Source organism: Oryza sativa, chromosome 5 (assembly GCF_034140825.1).
Source record: "Oryza sativa Japonica Group chromosome 5, ASM3414082v1".
NCBI classification, from domain to species: Eukaryota; Viridiplantae; Streptophyta; class Magnoliopsida; order Poales; family Poaceae; genus Oryza; species Oryza sativa.
Window position 1 is genome coordinate 27,791,031 of NC_089039.1, and position 18,207 is coordinate 27,809,237.

General features: G+C 40.4%; 2 protein-coding genes across 2 annotated transcripts; both read left to right on the forward strand.

Moving 5' to 3' along the window:
* Window positions 1-907: 907 nt before the first annotated feature.
* On the forward strand, window positions 908-15,249 carry LOC4339561 (glutamate synthase 2 [NADH], chloroplastic-like). Its single transcript, NM_001402625.1, has 23 exons — window positions 908-1,106; window positions 1,430-1,855; window positions 1,970-2,089; window positions 2,192-2,305; window positions 2,419-2,571; window positions 2,666-2,766; window positions 3,067-3,163; window positions 3,664-3,773; window positions 3,897-4,000; window positions 4,251-4,430; window positions 4,520-4,863; window positions 4,963-5,027; window positions 5,103-5,572; window positions 6,049-6,915; window positions 8,138-8,292; window positions 8,417-8,578; window positions 8,787-10,352; window positions 10,506-10,724; window positions 13,046-13,320; window positions 13,413-13,718; window positions 13,867-14,134; window positions 14,284-14,538; window positions 14,659-15,249. Exons 2-23 carry the CDS (start codon window positions 1,487-1,489, stop codon window positions 14,923-14,925), a joined length of 6,567 nt encoding a protein of 2,188 aa, NP_001389554.1. The 5' UTR covers window positions 908-1,106; window positions 1,430-1,486; the 3' UTR covers window positions 14,926-15,249.
* A 1,642-nt stretch (window positions 15,250-16,891) lies between these two features.
* Window positions 16,892-17,758, forward strand: LOC4339562 (uncharacterized). Its single transcript, XM_015782569.3, has one exon. It carries the CDS (start codon window positions 16,976-16,978, stop codon window positions 17,411-17,413), a length of 438 nt encoding a protein of 145 aa, XP_015638055.1. The 5' UTR covers window positions 16,892-16,975; the 3' UTR covers window positions 17,414-17,758.
* Window positions 17,759-18,207: the final 449 nt, after the last annotated feature.

Consider the following 18,207-nt stretch of genomic DNA (forward strand, 5'->3'; position numbering starts at 1 on the left):
GCCTAATTGAGCGCGCGGCTTTGGCTCCCCGCGCCCGCTCGCCTCATCGGCATCGCCGCATCGCCGGCTGTGCCTCGCTGTCGCCGTGGCCCCCGCCAGCCGCTCCCCGTTTCCGCACGTCGCTCTCGGCTCGCTGCAGCTGAGCTAAAAGATTCTGCTTTAGCTGCGTCGGATTACGGGCTTTGCGGTTTGCGATCAACACCCTCTGAAGATGTAAATTATCGCGCATTTTGCCCATAGTTTTTTTTCCTCTTGTGAGGGTTGATGGAAGATTGTGAGCTTTTGAAGTCTACATTGTGTAATCTTCATATAACTGTCATGCAGTTCTTTGTAACTTTGGATGACAGTATAGAAATATGGTTCAATAATTATGTGCTTTTTATCTTGTGTTGATGTTCATTCCTTTGTGTTTGCTTTAATTATGGGAGTGTTTTTTAAGTTTACTTTGAGATACACTCGCTTCAAGTAATTTGATGTAATAATTGGCTGTAACTCGCTAGGTAAAGGCCGGGATGATTTTATATTCCATAATTAGAAAAAAAAACTTTTTTCACCACCTGCAGACTGCAGTTACATTTCCTACCAAAATGCATGCCATTTGATAAAATTCTTAGTTATAATAAATTTAGGACGGAGGAGTATAATTTATAGCATACTGTAGAAATTTTTTCAAATTATGATATGTCCCTGGAAGTATTTGCTGTAAAACATTGGAGTCCCCCCTCCCGGCCATGTTGCTTTAGAAAAAAAAACATTGATGCCACCTACAAGGCTACAACAAGAATCAACGAAGAATCAGAGGGAGAAAAAAAAAGAAGTCCAAGAAAATACCACACGAAAATCTACGGGAAGATAGGGGGTGGTAGCGGCTATTGCGGGTCCCACACAAAATAACCCTATAAAAATGAGGGCGCGTGCTGCTCTGTAGAACTTCAGAGCAGAGAGAGAAGAAGCGATACACACTACACTACCACGAGGTGGAGAGGCGAAGAAGCCGAGCGATCGGAGAGGGGAGAAAGCGGCCGGCGAGCCGCAGTTCGCCGGCGATCTCCATCCATCCGAGGTGAAGAGGAAACGACAGTTCAAATCTTCCACAGAATCGTGAGGTATAGGAATCTCAGCTTTGTTTGTTTTTACGGCGTGATCTGCTTCTACTACGTGTGTTCGTCTCCTTTTCTGTTCCTCTTTTCCCGGTAGATTTCTCGGTTTATCCGAGGAGTTGTTGGTCACTTTTAGTTATCCGTAATACGGAGTAGTACTTATCTTGGTTTTATCTAAGATGGGTAGAACTAGACAATTCTGAACTTTCTGCAAGCTAATGTGCAGTTCTATATTTTAAAAAAAATTCTAATATTTTTTTATAATTTAATTAACTACCTTTGTTATTATCTCTAACGTTTTCTGTTGCATTTGCAAATTTTGTGTGCAGATTTAAAATAGCAGTTCTACTCTACTAGTAGCGGAGGCATTCGTTCCCGCGCGGGCAATGTCGGCGGCGCAGGGCCTTGCGCTGAAGCTGCGCGCCGCGCCGGCGGCGGGTGGCGTCCGCGGGGAGAAGCGGCGCCGCGCGGCATCGGCGACCGCGGCGGCGGCGGCGCGGCCTCGCCACGGCGCCATGTCGCTGGAGGGCGGGTTCCTCGGCGGCGCGCTCCCCGCCGAGGACCGGGTGGCGCCGCGGGCATCGGCGTCGCGCCAGGCAGAGGCGGGGGCTGGGGCGGGGGCGGCGCGTCCTCCTCCCAGGTCGATGTCGAAGATCCCCGAGAGCAGCATTGGGCTGTACGACCCCTCCATGGAGCGCGACTCCTGCGGCGTCGGCTTCATCGCCGAGCTCTCCGGCGAGTACAGCCGCAAAACGGTGAGGTTTCCGCGGCTAAGCACGGCGCTGGAGTTGATTGTTCCCGTGCAAACAATCGAAACCCCCAACGCGGCGTGAATTTCTGATATTCTGAAATTGTTCTCGGTTTTGCAGGTCGACGACGCCATAGAGATGCTCGATAGAATGGCTCACCGTGGCGCCTGCGGCTGCGAGAAGAACACCGGAGATGGCGCAGGCATCCTCGTCGCTCTGCCGCACAACTTCTTCAGAGAGGCAAACCTACTTGAAGTTTTAAGCCGAGAAATATGGGAATTTTCTACCGCTGGGGGAATCATTTTTTTTTCTGCCTGTTTTTGTTTTTTTGTGTTCTGACAGGTCACGAAGGACGCAGGTTTTGAGCTTCCGCCGCCTGGTGAGTACGCCGTCGGGATGTTTTTCATGCCCACAGATGACAAACGCCGTGAAAAGAGCAAGCTTTTGTTTCGTGAGGTTGGTGACCAAGCAGAACACTAGAACAGTTCAGTTCAATCCTATTGTAACTGATATCATGATACCATTCTCAATTTCGTGTTGTATCTTTGGATTTGTTTGGGTTCATGCAGAAAGCAGAGTTGCTGGGGCATACCGTCCTCGGCTGGCGCCGGGTTCCCACAGACAACTCGGGCTTGGGTCAATCAGCGGTAGATACAGAACCAGTGATTGAGCAAGTGTTTGTCACCAAAAGTGCAAGTTCAAAGGCTGATTTTGAGCGGCAGGTTATTTGATGAGCCAGCACATTTGAACTTTATGGATTTCATCCGTAGCTGTTAATTTTTCCTTGACTTGTTCTTTTGTTGACTGCAACTCCAGATGTACGTCCTACGGAGGTTCTCAGTTATGTCCATACGAGAAGTTCTAGGCGTCAAGAATGGCGGAACAAAAGATTTCTACATGTGCTCTCTATCTTCAAGGTTCTGTGTTACCATCCCATTAAAGAATGTGGTTTAAGTTTCCAACCTTGGGTAATTTGAAGCGCTAGCCACTAAGGATTTCAGTTATCTGTATTAAGCAACAGTAAGCTGTGATATGGAATAAAAAAAAACATGTTTCAGAAATGCTTCATTTTGATAACAAGGAATAGAAGAAAACTTTTGGATGTTTTTTTTTCCTTTGTGATTTGATCTCATCTGAAGTGAAGTTTGATTTGGTCACATGTGCATGCATTCCATTTTCTGCCAAGTAATTATTTCCTGAAATTCGGTTTTTTACAGGACCATTGTTTATAAGGGTCAGCTTAAGCCAAGCCAACTCAAGGGGTACTTCTTTGCAGACTTAGGCGATGAAAGCTTCACAAGTTACATGGCACTGGTAAGTGAATAACCATTTCAATATTGTCTGAACAACAAAATCCATGATCATAGTCAGAAGATAGGATTACTAGCAGCAAGATTTTTGTGAGGATATATAATGCTTCTAAGCAGGCATCAAATATCCTCTTTTCTTTTATTAATATTAATATGCTATTTCCCTCCTGTTTCGTGATGCCTTTGGCTGAAGCTGTAGAAACTGAAACTGTGTCAGCTGATGCCCAACAAAAAAGACACTTCAGAATCCTTGTGTAGTTCTGCTATTAGGTACTGCTTTTTCAGAATGTGTATCCTAATTAGGTGGTTTGAACAAACTTTATTTGGCTTGAGGTAGCTTAGGTTCTGAAACTGTTTTACATGGATGATAGCATATGGAGCAGGATTCAAGGATAGATAGTACTGGCCTACTGGGTATTCATATGAAACCATATTGCATATCATTTATATGTAGTTGTGCAAAAGATGAACAAGGTATAGTTTAAAAGTTATGCATGCAAACAGATCCACTCAAGATTTTCCACGAACACCTTCCCTAGTTGGGATCGAGCGCAACCAATGCGTGTTTTGGGGCATAATGGCGAGATCAATACCCTTAGAGGGAACAAGAACTGGTAATTTCACTAAACACATCTCTCATCATTTTCTTGTGAGCAAGAATCTTCACATGCCTATGGACCATGGAGCTTATATTTATATGCTTACTTGCACTTTTGTCCTATTTCCATGTTTGGTAGGATGAAGGCACGTGAGGGTCTCTTGAAGTGCGAGGGACTAGGTCTAACAAGGGATGAAATGTTGAAACTTCTGCCGATAGTGGATGCTACATCTTCGGATTCAGGTTCCATTCCTTTATCATAATTTACACATGATAAAAATAAAAGCAGTAGTTTGCTGCTAGCTCTGTCTCTGAAACAATGTGTGTGTGTGTGTGTATGTATACATATATATATTGGGAATACGTGAGACGCACATTTTTGTATTAAGAGAAATAAATGTGTATATTTGGGATTCCATATCCCTTTTCACCTGTCAAATGGAAGTATGGCCATCTTTGCAAAGTTATTTATTGAATTATCTTGTGAATTCAGGTGCAATCGACAATGTTCTTGAGCTTCTCATACAATCTGGAAGAAGTGCGCCAGAGGCTGTCATGATGATGATCCCTGAGGCGTGGCAAAACGATGTTAACATGGACCCTGAGAGAAAAGCTTTGTATGAGTTCTTTTCAGCACTTATGGAGCCTTGGGATGGACCAGCTCTAATCTCATGTAACAAGATAAAACTAAACTCTCTTCTTAATATTGATGCATGCATTATGATAGATAAGTATCAATTCTGACCTGGTCTTCACGCACAGTTACTGATGGCCGCTACCTTGGTGCAACCCTTGATCGTAATGGTTTGAGGCCAGGCCGGTTTTATGTGACCTACAGTGGCCGTGTAATTATGGCTAGTGAAGTTGGTGTGGTCGATGTTCCTCCTCAAGATGTTTCAAGAAAGGGTAGGCTAAACCCTGGAATGATGCTTTTAGTTGATTTTGAGAACCATTGTGTTGTGAATGATGATGAATTGAAGAAAGAGTACTCCAAAGTTCGTCCATATGGAGAGTGGCTGAAAAGACAAAGGATACAACTCACAGATATCATAGAATCTGTAAATGAAGCAGAGAGAATTGCACCGAGCATTTCGGGTGCACTTCCAGTAAGTTAATTATCTTGCTAACTTTTGGAGTGTCCTGTTGGTTAGTAATTTACCATGTAATGGTGAGGTATTTTATGGATTTTTCACACTTTGCTGCAGATTACAAAGGAGAACAAAGCAGATATGGGTATCTGCGGAATTCTGACTCCGCTGAAGGCTTTTGGGTAAGCAACAGCCCAATCTTAGTATGTTTCTTCTCATCCTCCTTGTTGAAAAATTACCTATTTGGTTGGATTCAGGTATACAAGAGAAGCCCTTGAAATGCTGATGCTACCGATGGCCAAAGATGGACAAGAAGCTCTTGGATCAATGGGAAATGATACTCCTCTAGCTGTGATGTCAAACAGAGAGAAGCTGACTTTTGAATACTTCAAGCAGATGTTTGCACAAGTTACAAACCCACCGATTGACCCGATCCGGGAGAAAATTGTCACATCTATGGAGTGCATGATTGGTCCTGAAGGTGACTTGTCTGAAACAACAGAGCGGCAGTGCCATCGCCTCACGCTTAAGAGTCCTTTACTGAATACAAATGAAATGGAGGCTATTAAAAAGATGAACTACCGGGGTTGGCGCAGCAAGGTGCTTGACATAACTTATCCTAAAAAGAATGGCAGGATGGGCTTAAAACAGACTTTAGATAAAATTTGTGCTCAAGCACGTGAAGCTATTCATGAGGGCTACACTATTCTAGTTCTCTCTGATAGAGGTCAGTAAGATTCAGTTACACCAGACTCACTAAGCATGAATTTTATGATCCATGAATTTATCATCATCTAGATATAGATTCATGAGCAATAGTGTTAGTATGAAATCAATATTCTCCCCAAAATCTTTACTTTTGAGCTGAATTCAATATTGTGTTATTGTGGTATGAAAGATATCAAGATTTTTTTCTATACAGATCATGAATAAGTATATTTTCGTAACAACATGTTAACAGTCAACATCTTAGTTTCATCTTAGGTTAGGTCGTACTTAGTTTTTCTTGCTCCTCTTGGATCATGTGTCAACATAGCTCAGCTTTTCTTCTTTTTTTTTTTTTTGCATCCAAGCTCAGCTTTCCCAAGCTTGTCACCATGATATGTGCTCTGCATTTCAATGTTTAATTCTCAAAATTAACTTGATCCGTCATCTGTAGCATTTGGATTAAAACATTTGCTTTAACTAGAAGTTTCCATACAGGTTTTTCTTCAGAGCGTGTAGCTGTCAGTTCCCTATTGGCAGTTGGAGCTGTCCATCAGCACCTTGTCTCACATCTTGAGAGGACACGCATAGGATTGTTAGTTGAATCTGCTGAACCTCGCGAAGTGCACCATTTTTCCACCCTTATTGGATTTGGTGCTGATGCTATATGCCCTTATTTAGCTATAGAAGCAATATGGCGGTTGCAAATTGATGGGAGGATTCCTCCTAATGATGGGAAACCTTATACACAAGAACAACTTATCGAGAAATATTTTTATGCTTCAAACTATGGAATGATGAAAGTTCTTGCGAAGATGGGAATATCCACTCTGGCATCTTACAAAGGTGCTCAGATTTTTGAGGCCCTTGGTCTTGCTTCGGAAGTGGTCAGCAAGTGTTTTGAAGGTACTCCTAGTAGAGTTGAAGGTGCAACCTTTGAAATGCTTGCACAAGATGCTCTTCGTCTCCATGAGATTGCATTCCCATCAAGAACTTTACCTCCTGGAAGTGCAGATGCAAATGCTCTTCCCAACCCTGGGGATTACCATTGGAGGAAAAATGGAGAAGTACACCTTAATGATCCTTTTTCCATTGCAAAATTACAAGAAGCAGCACGGATTAACAGCAGGGAAGCATACAAAGAATATTCTAGGCGCATTTACGAGCTGAATAAGGCATGTACTCTGCGTGGCATGCTGAAATTTAGAGAAATTCCAAACCAAATTTCCTTGGACGAGGTAGAACCTGCAAAGGAGATAGTGAAGCGGTTCTGTACTGGAGCAATGAGTTATGGATCCATTTCCTTGGAAGCTCATACTTCCCTGGCTGAGGCTATGAACACCCTTGGAGGAAAATCTAACACAGGTATCTCGCATCATATACGGACCTGAACTTTTGCTGAGTCAGTTACTTTAAATGTCATGTGTGCTTTGTGTTGCATGTTTGCTTGATATAGTTCTAAGCTTCTTGATTTCCCATGATAACTTGCAAAAACTTTGAGCTAAAAAGTAACATCTAAAAACTAGTTGGCTCTTTTAGATCCTTTTAACATTGTTATTCCCAAATCACTTGAATTATGCTTAAAGTTCTTAATTATATGTGCCTGGAACGTGAAGGTTATATAACTATTAAGAATGGGAGCAAAGGCCAGTTAACAACTCAAACACTGACCTTCTTCCGTGGCACAGGTTAAGCTTTATAGTAGCCAAATTACCCTTGATATTGGAAATAGAAGTATAATATCCCCCCATTAGTTGCCAGACCAATTTTTGACGGTGTCGATTGAACTGCGTATCATTACATAGTGGGAGGGTAACCACATAAGCGTAGAGTTGTAACACCATATGACCCAAAATTCGCCCAATGGCTGGGCCTCCATTTGGTGGTGGGGGATGGGCCACTCTTGCATAGCACCTTACTTGGGCTTTCATCCTTGCTTTCCCAGAAAGGTTAACAAGATCAGGAAATGTTATATTTTGGGCCAACAGGGCTTATACGCTACTATAGCTAAAGGTAAACAGGCAATTGGTTTTTTTACCTTTCCAGTCGAACCATTTGCTTTGGGTAGATGGTGTTGTGAGAACTTTGTTCCTTTCAATCTTAATACAAATGATGCACAAAGCTTATGCGCATTCCCTAAGAAAAACGTAAGTGAATAAATCAGGGGATCCTTTGACAGGCGTATAAGGCTTTCTTTTTTGTTAATTGATAGTAGGCATATATCACTTGGATTCAATCCAGTAGCTTAGATCATAGTCTTTGTTTGTTCTCCGATTTCAGGGCTAGTCGCAATTTGATATGAACCTTTATTTTAAATTCCTTCTGAACTATTTTCATATGCTACACAGAAACAAATGGGAAGATGCCTGTTGTTTGCTTATTTGAGCACAGCAGCTAGGCTGATGCAAGTTATTTATCAACTTTTGTTCATTCTTCTCTAATATTGCACTTCCTATCTGCAGAGCATCTTATGTAAACCTTTTTATGACTTATTTGTGCACAGCTATTTATTTAGAATATCAACTTACTACTGTAGTGAATTTGCTAACTGACTCCATTTTATATGTTAATTGGGACATCTAAAAAGGTGAGGGAGGGGAACAACCTTGCCGTATGGTGCCTCTTCCTGATGGATCAAAGAATCCAAGAATAAGTGCAATCAAGCAAGTTGCCAGCGGAAGATTTGGAGTTTCCATCTATTATTTGACTAATGCAGTTGAGGTGCAGATAAAAATGGCTCAGGTATTTGACCAGATTGGTTTTTTGTAAAACTAAACGAGTTACTTCCTGCAATATGTCCATGACCACTGGTCTGGCTATTTCATCAGGCAGTAGAAATTTATGTCTTGTTCCTCTAACTGTATAGGGTGCTAAACCTGGTGAAGGTGGTGAGCTACCAGGCCACAAGGTCATTGGTGATATTGCAGTCACTAGAAATTCTACAGCTGGTGTAGGGCTCATTAGCCCACCTCCTCACCACGATATATATTCTATTGAGGATCTCGCACAACTTATCCATGACCTTAAGGTATAGTCTCATTTGTAAAAAGTCTCATGATGGTGGCTTATAACTATTTAGTGCAAGACTCCAGTTTGCCACTTACACATTTACTTCCTTATTAATTGGCATTTTTTTGTTGTAATGTTTCATATTAGAGAACCTTTTTAATTGAAATCATGCATGTTGCACTTTACAGTTTTGCTTGCTTATGCTATATCGCTTCTTTCTACTGTAGAATGCAAACCCAGGTGCCAGAATCAGCGTCAAACTAGTCTCTGAAGCTGGTGTAGGAATTGTCGCTAGTGGTGTGGTGAAAGGACATGCAGACCATGTTCTGATCTCTGGACATGATGGAGGCACTGGAGCCTCCAGATGGACAGGGATTAAAAATGCTGGACTTCCTTGGGAGCTTGGATTAGCTGAAACACACCAGACTCTTGTGGCCAATGGTCTCCGTGGCCGAGCTGTTCTTCAGACAGATGGACAGATGAAAACTGGTAGAGATGTTGCTGTTGCTTGTTTACTTGGAGCAGAAGAATTTGGATTCAGCACAGCGCCATTAATCACACTTGGCTGCATTATGATGAGGAAGTGCCATACCAACACTTGCCCTGCTGGTATTGCTACACAAGATCCAGTGCTCCGCGCAAAGTTTGCTGGGAAGCCAGAACATGTCATAAACTACTTCTTCATGCTTGCTGAAGAGGTACGAGAAATCATGGCACAGCTTGGCTTCCGCACTGTTAATGAAATGGTTGGGCGATCGGACATGCTTGAGATCGATCCCAAAGTACTGGAGGGCAACGAGAAACTTGAAAACATTGATCTCTCACGGCTGCTGAAACCAGCTGCTGAAATTAGCCCTGGGGCTGTTCAATATTGTGTTGAGAAGCAAGATCATGGCCTCGACATGGCATTAGATAACAAACTCATAGCCTCCTCAACAGCTGCCCTTCGAAAAGGTGTTCGTGTTTTCATTGAGACACCAGTACGGAACATTAACCGAGCTGTTGGTACTATGCTCAGCCATGAAGTCACAAAACGGTATCACATTCATGGATTGCCATCAGATACCATCCATATTAAGCTGAATGGAAGTGCTGGCCAAAGTTTTGGTGCTTTTCTCTGTCCTGGGATCACTCTTGAGCTTGAGGGAGACAGCAACGATTATGTTGGTAAGGGACTATCTGGTGGAAAGATTGTTGTGTATCCACCAAGAAATAGTCGATTTAATCCACAAGACAATATTGTGATTGGTAATGTGGCTTTATATGGTGCTACAAAGGGAGAGGCATATTTCAATGGTATGGCGGCAGAAAGGTTTTGTGTCCGCAATTCAGGAGCTCAAGCAGTAGTTGAAGGGATTGGCGATCATGGATGTGAGTACATGACAGGAGGTACAGCTGTTATTCTTGGAAAAACTGGTAGGAACTTTGCAGCTGGCATGAGTGGAGGTATTGCTTATGTTTATGATGTGGATGGGAAGTTCAGTAGCCGTTGCAACTATGAGCTAGTTGACTTGTATGCTGTAGTTGAAGAGGATGACATCACAACATTGAGAATGATGATACAACAGCACAGACTTCATACACAAAGTGATTTGGCCAGAGATATACTCTTGAATTTTGATACTCTCCTCCCAAAATTTATAAAAGTATATCCAAGGGATTACAAGCGGGTTTTGGATAAACTAAAAGAAGAGAAGGCTGCTAAAGAAGCAGAGCAAAAGGCAAGAGAAGTGGTGGATAAGAAGCCAGTTGAAGTAATTCAAGCTCCAAATGGCATTTCAGTAAAGACAGAGGTAAATAAGGTTTAAGCAGGATTATTTCTCATTCTCTATATCGGTGATATTTAACTTGACTGTTGGAAATTTATGATGTCCTTCTTAAAATAGTTATTATTGTAATTCTGTAAGCTAAGCTTTCTAGTCTGACTTAAAGTCTTTGATATGCAGAAAGTAATGAACGAAGAGCCATCAAGCCGACCATCACGAGTTTCAAATGCTGTAAAGTACCGAGGTTTCATAAAATATGAGCGAGAGGGTACTTCTTACAGAGATCCAAATGAGCGTGTAAAAGATTGGAATGAAGTTGCAATTGAATTGGTTCCTGGGCCACTGCTAAAGACGCAATCTGCTCGGTGCATGGATTGTGGCACTCCTTTCTGTCATCAGGTGATACTCAGTTTTTTTCCCTTTTGTATTAAGCAGTTTTTTTTCATAAAATACAATGATGCTTTTCAGTACAGTAGTTTTATATGAATGTCACCCGGCAAAAAAGTTTTATATGAATGTCCTTGATGCTCTTGATTTCTTGTCCATATATATTAGTGCATATAGTCGTGCATTCGCACGAATTTAACCATCCTCTATACTGAATATCTTTACATATTATTTGTAGTAACAAAATATACTTCCCTTTTTAATAGATGACACTGTTAACTTTTAACATAATATTTAATCATTCATCTTATTAAAAAATATTATGTAAATGTTAATTTTTTTGGTCTGACTTGTTTTATCATTACTGCGTTATGATATTTTGGTAAGTTGGCAATGGTAGGGTATGCTTAGTTAGTTACCCTATAAAATTTGGTATTTTTTTCTATTTTATTTAATTTTTAGGTAAACTAAATTCATAATATTTTACTTTACTTTAGAAAGTGTGTTCGTTGAAAAAAAAACTGAGATGGTTAATTTGTGTGCTAAACAAAACCGACAATCGAGTGTACTTTATGCAATGTTTAAAAAAGTGTGTAAAGAATATAATCTATCTATTATATTATTAAAGGAATAGAAAAAGAAGCCTCCACGTTCGCTCTCATGGCCTAGAAATTCTCACATTAATCGGAGAAAAAGAAAAGACAGAGTCCATATAGAAATACAATTTAGAAATAGCTGAAATTTGGAATTAAAAAATAAGGAATATTAGAAGAGGAGACTAGAGTCCATATAGAAATACAATTTAGAAATAGTTGAAATTCGGAATTAAAAAATAAGGAATATTAGAAGAGGAGACTAGAGTCCATATAGAAATACAATTAGGAAATAACTGAAATTCGGAATTAAAAAGAAGGAATATTCGAAGTAGAGTATAGAGTCCATATAGAAATACAATTAGGAAATAACTCAAATTCGGAATTAAAAAATAAGGAATATTAGAAAAGGAGACTAGAGTCCATATAGAAATATAATTTAAAATTAGTTGAAATTCGGAATTAAAAAATAAGGAATATTAGAAGAGGAGACTAGAGTCCATATAGAAATACAATTAGGAAATAACTGATATTCGGAATTAAAAATAAGGAATATTAGAAGTAGAGTATAGAGTCCATATAGAAATACAATTAGAAAATAATAGAAAATCGGAATTAAAAATAATGAATATTAGAAGTAGAGTATATAGTCCATATAGAAATACAATTAAGAAAAAAAATAAATTCGGAATTAAAAAATAAGGAATATTAGAAGTAGAGTATAGAGTCCATATAGGAATTTAAAACTAACTAAAATTCAGAATAAACATAATAAAATTAAAAGTAGAGTTTAGAGTCTGTATAAAAATACAATTTACAAATAACTAAAATTCGAGATTAAGAAAAACATGGAAAGAAGAGTTTAAAGTCAATATAGGAATACAATTTAGAAGTAACTGAAATTCGAAATTAAAAATTAAAGAATATTGAAAGATAAGTTTAGAGTCCACATAGAAATACAATTAGAAATAATAAAAATTCAGAAATAAAAATAAATAATATTGGAAGAAGAGCCTAGAGTCTATATAGAAATACAATTTACAGAAAATTTGGAATTAAAAAAATATATTAAAAGATGAGTCTAGAGTCCATATAGGAATATATATATTTTACAAATAACTAAAATTTGATATTAAAAATAATTAATAACTAACACGTATATAAAATACAATATGAATATTACACATTAGTAGTTTCGTAAAGTTATTGCAAAATCTAAAATTATGTTGTCATTTTAATATATTTGGATAATATATTGAGAAAACATATATGCTATTATATGAGAGAAAATATAATGATGCTAGCCGCGCAATCTGCGCGGGACACCATGCTAGTTTCAATAGTAAAACTCAAAACTTTCAAGGTTCTTCACGTATACGAGGTTTTAATTGTACACAAGGTATAAAAATAATTTACCAATATTCAAAACTCAAAACCTCCAAAATTATACGCCTAAGAAAAAAATATTTTTTAGGCTTAAAAATAAAAAGGTGCCATGGTTGTGACATATTGGCAGGTTCAGAGGTGGACTTGGAATATCTAGTAACTTCCTTGCCACTCTTCCATCGGACAGCTGAGATTTATTCTTCAGTTTTTGTCCTTTTATCGATTCTATGGCCATTATTTACTACATGATGTGGCTTTTTCTCTTTGCATCATCAGATTGTCTTTTCACTTGTTAAGATTTGTGAAATTTTCTTGGTATGGTTCCTGTATTTTTCTTATATCAAACTTTTGCAGGAGGGTTCTGGTGCTGGTTGTCCTCTTGGAAATAAGATTCCTGAATTCAATGAATTGGTTCATCAGAATAGATGGCATGAAGCCTTGGATCGGCTACTTGAGACAAACAATTTCCCTGAGTTTACTGGACGAGTTTGTCCTGCTCCTTGTGAGGGTTCGTGCGTACTTGGCATTATAGACAATCCAGTATCCATAAAAAGCATAGAGTGCGCCATCATAGACAAAGGATTTGAAGAGGGATGGATGGTACCACGGCCTCCACTTCGGAGAACAGGGTGTGTGTTCGGCACAACTTTGTACTTGCTTTCTTATATGAGTTGAAGCATGTAACAATAGCTGCACCTAAAGCTACTTCATTTTTTTGCAGAAAGAGAGTTGCTATTGTTGGCAGTGGCCCAGCTGGTCTAGCTGCTGCAGACCAACTGAACAAAATGGGCCATTTCGTGACTGTCTTTGAACGTGCTGACCGTATTGGAGGACTGATGATGTATGGGGTTCCAAATATGAAGGCTGACAAAGAGGGCATTGTTCAGCGACGTGTCGAGTTGATGGCTAAGGAGGGGGTTCAATTCATTGTGAATGCCCATGTTGGAAGTGACCCTTTATACTCCGTTGAAAAGCTCCGCTCTGAGAATGATGCCATTATTTTGGCCTGTGGAGCTACAAAGCCAAAGTGAGTTAATACAAAAACGAAAAAAAGAAGAGTTTGTAACTCTAGTTTACATCTTTCTTGGCACCAGTTTTTAAAGTCTAAGCAACACAGTCTATATCATTCATGCCTTTGAAACTTGGCTAATGTTTAGAGCATTATCCTTGAGCAGAGATCTCCCTATTCCTGGACGGGAGTTGGCAGGCATCCATTTCGCTATGGAATTTCTTCATGCCAATACCAAAAGTTTACTTGACAGCAACTTGGAGGATGGTAACTACATATCAGCCCAAGGGAGAAAGGTGGTTGTCATTGGTGGTGGAGACACAGGCACAGATTGCATTGGGACATCCATTAGGCATGGTTGCACCAACCTTGTAAATCTTGAACTTTTGCCAGAGCCACCAAGAAAGAGGGCACCTGACAACCCCTGGCCCCAGGTTAGTTCCCTCATCATATAAAACAACAGCATCTTTATATTCTTTTTTTAGTGAAAATCTTTGTATGTTTAGAATGTAAGCATTGCGCCACTACGGTTGCCTGAAATTCCACTAACATTACTCTGTTGTGTTTCTACTATTGCCTTCAGTGGCCCAGGATCTTCCGTGTTGATTATGGGCACCAGGAAGCAACTAGCAAGTTTGGAAAAGATCCAAGAAGTTACAAAGTCCTGACGAAGCGATTTATCGGAGATGAGAATGGAAATGTGAAGGCCCTTGAGGTAATACGTGTTGAATGGGGAAAGGTGAACGGAAGGTTCCAATTCAAGGAAGTTGAAGGATCAGAAGAAATTATTGAGGCCGATCTTGTCCTCTTAGCTATGGGATTCCTGGGTCCCGAAGCGGTTAGTTTTCCTCCCTTTCTCTTATGAGTTATGACAAGAATAGCATTACACAATTGTGCACATAGCTATCTGTTTAGAGACCAACCAACACATAGTGCCTAACTGCATATCCTTCTACAGACTGTTGCTAACAAGCTGGGTCTAGAACAAGACATGAGGTCAAACTTCAAAGCTCAATTTGGAAACTTTGCGACCAATGTGGAAGGTGTATTTGCTGCTGGAGACTGCAGACGTGGGCAATCACTGGTTGTTTGGGCCATCACAGAGGGGCGCCAAGCTGCAGCAGCCGTAGACAATTACCTGTCGAAGGATGATGAAGGTGAAACCAATGGCACAGAGGACATTGCTGTCTCAAGTGAAGGTCTGGTCCAACCCGTAGTTGCATAGGCCGAGAGAACATTTCTGCAATTTTGATACAGCATTGATGATGCGAAGATAGTAGGGCCATGCATTTTTTAGCTATAAAAAGGTAAAATAAAGGGCCTGTAAATAATTTACAAGAAAAGGGGGCCCTTTTGTTTATATAAGTATGATAAAAGGGAAATTTTGCGGACGCGTATATTTTTTCCCTGTTTCTTCTTGTGAAGAGATGCAAATCCTGTGATTATAAGAGCAATGTCTGGTTTTTGTTAAATAAATGTGAGGGGATTCTGTTAAAAACATCTATTTATTATGTGTAAGTACATAATGGATCTTCGTGTTTCTCTTCCATCCATGAACCTACCACAATGCTGCTGCATGAATTGTAAATGTTTTTAAAGTTTTTGAAGTGTTGTCATTGAGTAGTTCAAGAATCGATCTGCAGCCATAATTAATCAGTTAAACTTTTTTTCTTAAACAAAAGCAGAAGCTCTGTTTCATTTCATTGATTCGCTTCCTTTATTGAAAAGAAACTCAATCCTCGTGTGACATGTTTGGTTGTTATTAACTGTTTTATAATTGGAGCGAAGTCACGCATTATTAGTCTGACTAGAAGATATTACTGACGACACCTGAGGCAAAAGAAATTCATATTTGATATGCCTTGTTCTAAATTGGCAATGCCGTTATGAAAAAAAAAAGTACAGTCCATTAGTGACTGCGTGCATGACGACCAATAATTATTCTGGATTGAGCAACGAAACACAAAAGAATATATAGAACGGGTAACAAGATTGACCTTGTAAAATGGTGCTGCTTCAATTATGAGATGTATATACCTGTTAGATGTAAACAATTTTATTGAGAATTTCTCTGTAAGAACTTTTTTTAACGAGGACTTTTTTTTTTTGAACAAACTGGCAAGCCGCCAATTTCATTAAATAGAGATGGAGTAAATTGTACAAAACCCAAAAAAAAATGAAAAAAGTTACAAGCTCAGAGCCTTTGGACCGAGCTAACCACATAATGAGCCAGTTGCCAAGGTTCTTCTCACCCACCAAAACACATGTTTTGGCTTCCTCTTTAATCTTGGCTAGGAGGCTGGTTGCCAGGAGCTCCTTTTGTTGGAAGGTCCCGCGAGGCCACTAGCAACAGGAGAGTTTAATTTCAAAGTAATGATATGCACTTGCTAGTGTAATGGTATTGTAGTAGGATGTATTAGTTTAACCATATGATCCCTTTATTTTGGTTCTCAACATGATAATATTTTATTTTTAATTATTTGACAAAAAGATTCCCCCGGTTGCTCAGTCCTTTTAAAAATCAAAGCTATACTGTTGCATACCATATTTGTGGATACACTTTGTACATAGGCCGTGTTTAGATCCAAAGTTTTTCTTCAAACTTTCAACTTTTTAATTACATCAAAACTTTCCTACACACGTAAACTTCCAACTTTTCTGTTACATTGTTCCAATTTCAACCAAACTTCTATTTTCAACGTGAACTAAACACAGGCATACTCGCATTTAGTTTCAAAGTTAAATGTCATTGCACAAAATGTATTTGCGGATACATTCATTATACGTACTACCTCCGTCCTAAAATATAGCAATTTTTAGTTATGAATCTGGATACACAGTTGTCCAGATTTATAACTAAAAATGATTACATTTTGGGACGAAGGAAGTACATACTCGCTGCAGTATGCTTGGAAAAATATTTTTACTATTGCAACTTATACGAGCCAAAGACCGTTGACAAGCTAGTCAACAGTCATTAGCGTACCTGACCGGCTGACTAGTCCATCGATCGAGGTTACACGCATGACGTACATAATAGGCTACTATCAGAATTCTTTTTTAGTGCAAAAATTTGCCTAATTTTAGTCTATAATTTGATACCCCATCACTTACGCTCGCTTCTCCTACTGAACAAGTCAAGCTCTCCTCTTCACCGCTATATAACGCACACTTTCTCCAATTCTCCATCCAGGTGCCACTCAAAGCTCACACATCGCCATTGATTCTCCACTCGAAGCTTAGCTACACAGAGAGAAGCATCTAGTAGTAGTCGCATGGGCAACAGCTTGCAGCTGCCATGTCCGTGCCAGGAGGCCACGGCGGTGGCCACCTCGGGAGTCAAGAAGAGGAGGAAGAAGTCGCCGGCCACCGCCGCTGTCAGGAGCAGCAAGGCGGCGGCGGCGGCGTCGTCGAGGCACGTGGTTCCGGTGATAGACACGCCGGGGGAGGAGGAGGAGATGAGGATGGCGTGGCCGGGGTGCCACGTGGAGCCGGCCGTCGACGGCGGCGACGGCATGCGGGTGAAGGTGGTGATGAAGAGGAAGGACGCGGCGGAGCTGATGGCGAGGCTGGAGGAGCGGTGCGCTGTCGAGAGGAAGGCCAAGATGGTGGAGCTCAACGCCGGGCTCCGCGGCGGCCACGGCCACGGTCACGGCGGCGGTGGCGCCAGGGACGCGTGGGCGCCGCGGCTCGTGGCCATACCGGAGAACTAGCAAATTAAGCAAGAACTGCAACTGCGAAAAAATTCTGCATGCACAGTACAGTAGCTGTAACATTTTTGGAGCCCTGATAAAATTACATATAGCTCGAGTACATTAGCTAGCAAGTTTTTAATTAGTGACATGGTGAATTGAATTGGTGATTTCTACTCTCTTTGTTTTTTTTTCCTTCTCTTGATTCCTCTTGGCTTCTTGAGAAGACGAACTCTGTCGGCTCCGCCATGGCGCAGCAGTGTATGCAGAGAGTTATCAATTGTGCAACTTATGATGAGCATGATATGTTCATATCCATGTGTAAATAATCCCCTTGTTTTATAAGATGCATCCTTGCTTGATAAAGAACAGGTTTTTATTTCTTGTCACGCTATTTTAGCAAGCAAGAGGAGATTGATTCATATGTTGCAGACTTGCAGTTGTAGCACATCAACTCTTTGTGAATTCTCTAAAAACAACCTTTTGAATTGAAATCGAAATTCGATCGGCTGATCTGGATGTTGCTGCCTACCAGCTTCCTTCTACCAAACTTGTCCTCGACATTGACATATTTGTTGTGATCGGAATATTCAGACGGAGTGTTGTCGATCGAGGTGAGACGTTACACAGCTTAGCTGTCACTCATCAGCAAAACAGTGTTGATTACCTTCGTCACACTGCCATGAATCATGATGGGTGAAGCTATTGATGCCAACGGATAATACTCTAAAACTCATGTTGGCATATTGTGGTTAGGCAACATTGACCTCTTCATAATTCAAAGCAAGCAAAAGCTAGCTCTATCATGGGCAAGC